Source organism: Triticum aestivum, chromosome 3A, assembly GCF_018294505.1.
Source record: "Triticum aestivum cultivar Chinese Spring chromosome 3A, IWGSC CS RefSeq v2.1, whole genome shotgun sequence".
NCBI classification, from domain to species: domain Eukaryota; kingdom Viridiplantae; phylum Streptophyta; class Magnoliopsida; order Poales; family Poaceae; genus Triticum; species Triticum aestivum.
This window is the reverse complement of record NC_057800.1, coordinates 727,832,399-727,836,246: the sequence shown is the minus strand read 5'-3', so window position 1 is coordinate 727,836,246 and position 3,848 is coordinate 727,832,399. Positions and strand designations below refer to the sequence as shown.

Genomic DNA, 3,848 nt, shown 5'->3' with positions numbered 1-3,848 from the left:
GAGGAAGGGCTTCCTGGCGATGACGCCGGCGAAGAGGGAGAAGGCGGGGCCCAGCGCGATGAGCGCGTAGCCCACCCCCGCCGCCACCGTCATCTGGGCTGGCCTCCCCTCGCCGCCGCGGAAGCCGCCTCCTTTTGGTCGGGCCGGCGACGGAAGGGCTGCCGGGGTCGAACAAGCGGTGGGGCCCGCCGCACCCGGGCGATTTACAGTATGTATAGTTTTTTTTGAGACAATTTACAGTATGTATAGTGAACGCGGTACTACCCACGACTTTTATTTTTCTTATTAAAAAACAACCTGACCGCAAAAGCAATATATTTGCAGATTTCATTAAGGCCAACTCCAGCGCACAATCCCAAACGGACGTTCGTTTTCTCCGGATTATGTCTGTTTGGATAGAGCAATGGGGTTGTGTCCAAGTCTTTTCTGGGATGCGGTGGCTGTGAGCCAAACGCGCGGACGCATCCCCAAGCGCATCCTGCCCGCATACATTTTTTTCTTTTCAAAACACATATCAACTGCAACTCGATACAACAGATAGTTCATAGCATAGATTGCAGATTTCATTAAGGCCAACTCCAGCGCACAACCCCAAATGGACGTTCGTTTTCCCCGGATTCTGTCCGTTTAGATAGAGCAATGGGGTCGTGTCCGGACCTTTTCTGAGATGCGGTGGCTGTGAGCCAAACGCGCGGGCGCATCCCCAACCGCATCCTGTCCGCATACAATTTTCTTTTCAAAACACATATCGACTGCAACTCGATACAACAGATAGTTCATAGCATAGATTGCAGATTTCATTAAGGCCAACTCCAGCGCACAACCCCAAACGGACGTTCGTTTTTCCCGGATTCTGTCCGTTTGGATAGAGCAATGGGGTCGTGTCTGGGCCTTTTCTGGGATGCGGTGGCTGTGAGCCAAATGCGCAGACGCATCCCCAACCGCATCCTGTCCGCATACAATTTTCTTTTCAAAACACAAATCGACTACAACTCGATACAATAGATAGTTCATAGCATAGATTGCAGATTTCATTAAGGCCAACTCCAGCGCACAACCCCAAATGGACGTTCGTTTTCCCCGGATTCTGTCCGTTTGGATAGAGTAATGGGGTCGTGTTCGGGCCTTTTCTGAGATGAGGTGGCTGTGAGCCAAACGCGCGGACGCATCCCCAACCGCATCATGTCTGCATACAATTTTCTTTTCAAAACACATATCGACTACAACTCGATACAATAGATAGTTCATAGCATAGACTAGATATTTTTACTCCATTCTCGACTACATACATACACATTCGACTACAACTCGATACAGTAGATAGTTCATAGCATATACTAGATATTTTTACTGCATTCTCAACTAGATACTGATAAGTCCATTTTGCATCATGCTTTTATATCGATATTTATTGCATTATGGGTTGTTATTACACATTATGTCACAATACTTATGCCTATTCTCTCTTATTTACAAGGTTTACATAAAGAGGGAGAATGCCGGCAGCTGGGATTCTGGGCTAGAAAAGGAGCAAATATTAGAGACCTATTCTGCACAGCTCCAAAAGTCCTTAAACTTCATGGAAGACGTTTTCAGAATATATAAAAAATACTCAGTGGAAGAAGTTCACCAGGGAGCCACACCCTGCCACGAGGGTGGGGGCGCGCCCTAGGCGCGCCCCCACCCTCGTGGCCCCCCTGGTGGCCCTCCAGTGGCCATCTTCTGCTATATGAAGTCTTTCGATGGGAAAAAAATCATAAGCCATCTTCTAGGACGAAACTCCGCCGCCACGAGGCGAAACCTTAGCGGAACCAATCTAGGGCTCTGGCGGAGCTGTTCTGCCAGGGAAACTTCCCTTCGGGAGGGGGAAATCATCGCCATCGTCATCACCAACGCTCCTCTCATCGGGAGAGGGCAATCTCCATTAACATCTTCATCAGCACCATCTCCTCTCAAAACCCAAGTTCATCTCTTGTATCCAATTCTTGTCTCCAAGTCCAGGATTGGTGCAAGTAGGTTGCTAGTAGTGTTAATTACTCCTTGTAGTTGATGCTAGTTGGTTTATTTGGTGGAAGATCATATGTTCAGGTCCTATATGCATACTAATACCCCTCTGATTATGAACTTGTTTATGCTTTGTGAGTAGTTACGCTTGTTCCTGAGGACATGAGAGAAGTCTTGCTATTAGTAGTCATGTGAATTTGGTATTCGTTCGATATTTTGATGAGATGTATGTTGTCTCTCCTCTAGTGGTGTTATGTGAACGTCAACTACATGACACTTCACCATTATTTGGGCCTAGAGGAAGGCATTGGGAAGTAATAAGTAGATGATGGGTTGCTAGAGTGACAGAAGTTTAAACCCTAGTTTATGCGTTGCTTCGTAAGGGGCTGATTTGGATCCATATGTTTCATGCTATGGTTAGGTTTACCTTAATACTTTTGTTGTAGTTGTGGATGCTTGCAATAGAGGTTAATTATAAGTGGGATGCTTGTCCAAGTAAGGAAGGTACCCAAGCACCGGTCCACCCACATACCAAATTATCAAAGTACCGAACGCGAATCATATGAGCGTGATGAAAACTAGATTGACGATATTCCCACCTTGCTGCACTTTATTTACTTTTGTTAGTTGTTGCTCGTTACAAATTATCCTATCACAAAACTATCTGTTACCACTTATTTCAGTACTTACAGAGAATACCTTGCTGGAAACCGCTTATCATTTCCTTCTGCTCCTCGTTGGGTTCGACACTCTTACTTATTGAAAGGACTACGATAGATCCCCTATACTTGTGGGTCATCAAGACTCTTTTCTGGCGCCGTTGCCGGGTAGTGAAGCGCCTTTAGTAAGGAAAAATTTATATAGTGTGCTGAAATTTACTGTCACTTGTTACTATGGAAAGTAATCCTATGACACTACAAAAAAAATACACTTCCGTGATGATACGTGTTTGTCACAGTAGGTCGCATTTTCTATCATGCATGTACATCTATGACAAATTTATGACAGAATCAAGATAGTCATACCTGTGCTGTCGTAGAAGTGTTCCATGACATTGCCAAAATTATCATCATGGAAGTGTCCACTTCCATGACGATAAATCGCGTGTCACAGAAGTGCTTTTGTCAAGGGTGACCGACACGTGGCATCCACCGTAACGGAACGCCGTTAAGCTATCGGGTCGGATTTTGGATCCGATAACCCGTTAACAGCCACGACCAATGCCGATTTTCCACGTGTAAAATTCTCATTGGCTGACGGATCCACGCGTCAACTCCGCGTTGGCACAGGAGTCACTCATCAAACGGTCGAGATGGGTCTATGATATGTTGACACGTGGACCGGCCCAAAAGTGGCCCACAAAGTTTAAATGGGCCGGCCCAATCGAAGGCCCATAAGATTTAGCGGACCATAATGGGCCGGCCCAGTTAAAGGCCCACAAAATTTAGCGGACCATAATGGGCCAGCCCAGCTAAAGGCCCACATGGTTTTGCAGACCATAATGGGCGGCCCAGCTAAAGGCCCACAAGATTTTGCGGGTCACAATGGGCCGGCCCAGCTAAAGGCCCACAAGATTCTGCAGACCATAATGGACCGGCCCAGCTGAAGGCCCAACATTCTCTGTCAAATTGTCCCGTCAACGGCATGTCTTAAACTTGTCATCAACGCGGCCCATGGTCACTTCTGGCCCGTTAACAGTCCGCTAAGTAATTGGGCCGAATTATGGCCCGGTGTATTTCCGGCCTGTTAAAGGTCCGGCTTCATTTGGGCCCATTTACAGGCCATCAAAACTTTCGACCCGTAAACGACCGTGAAGGATTTGGGTCATATTCGGCCATGTCTGA

General features: G+C 46.8%; 1 protein-coding gene across 1 annotated transcript in view; it reads right to left on the bottom strand.

Moving 5' to 3' along the window:
• LOC123063541 (gamma-secretase subunit APH1-like) overlaps positions 1–211 on the bottom strand; it is a gene marked incomplete in the record, with an annotated part of 3,626 nt that extends 3,415 nt beyond the window's left edge. The window contains 1 exon segment of the mRNA XM_044487347.1: positions 1–211. Within this exon segment, the coding sequence (XP_044343282.1) occupies positions 1–93 (93 nt within the window).
• Between the last annotated feature and the right edge of the window lie 3,637 nt (positions 212–3,848).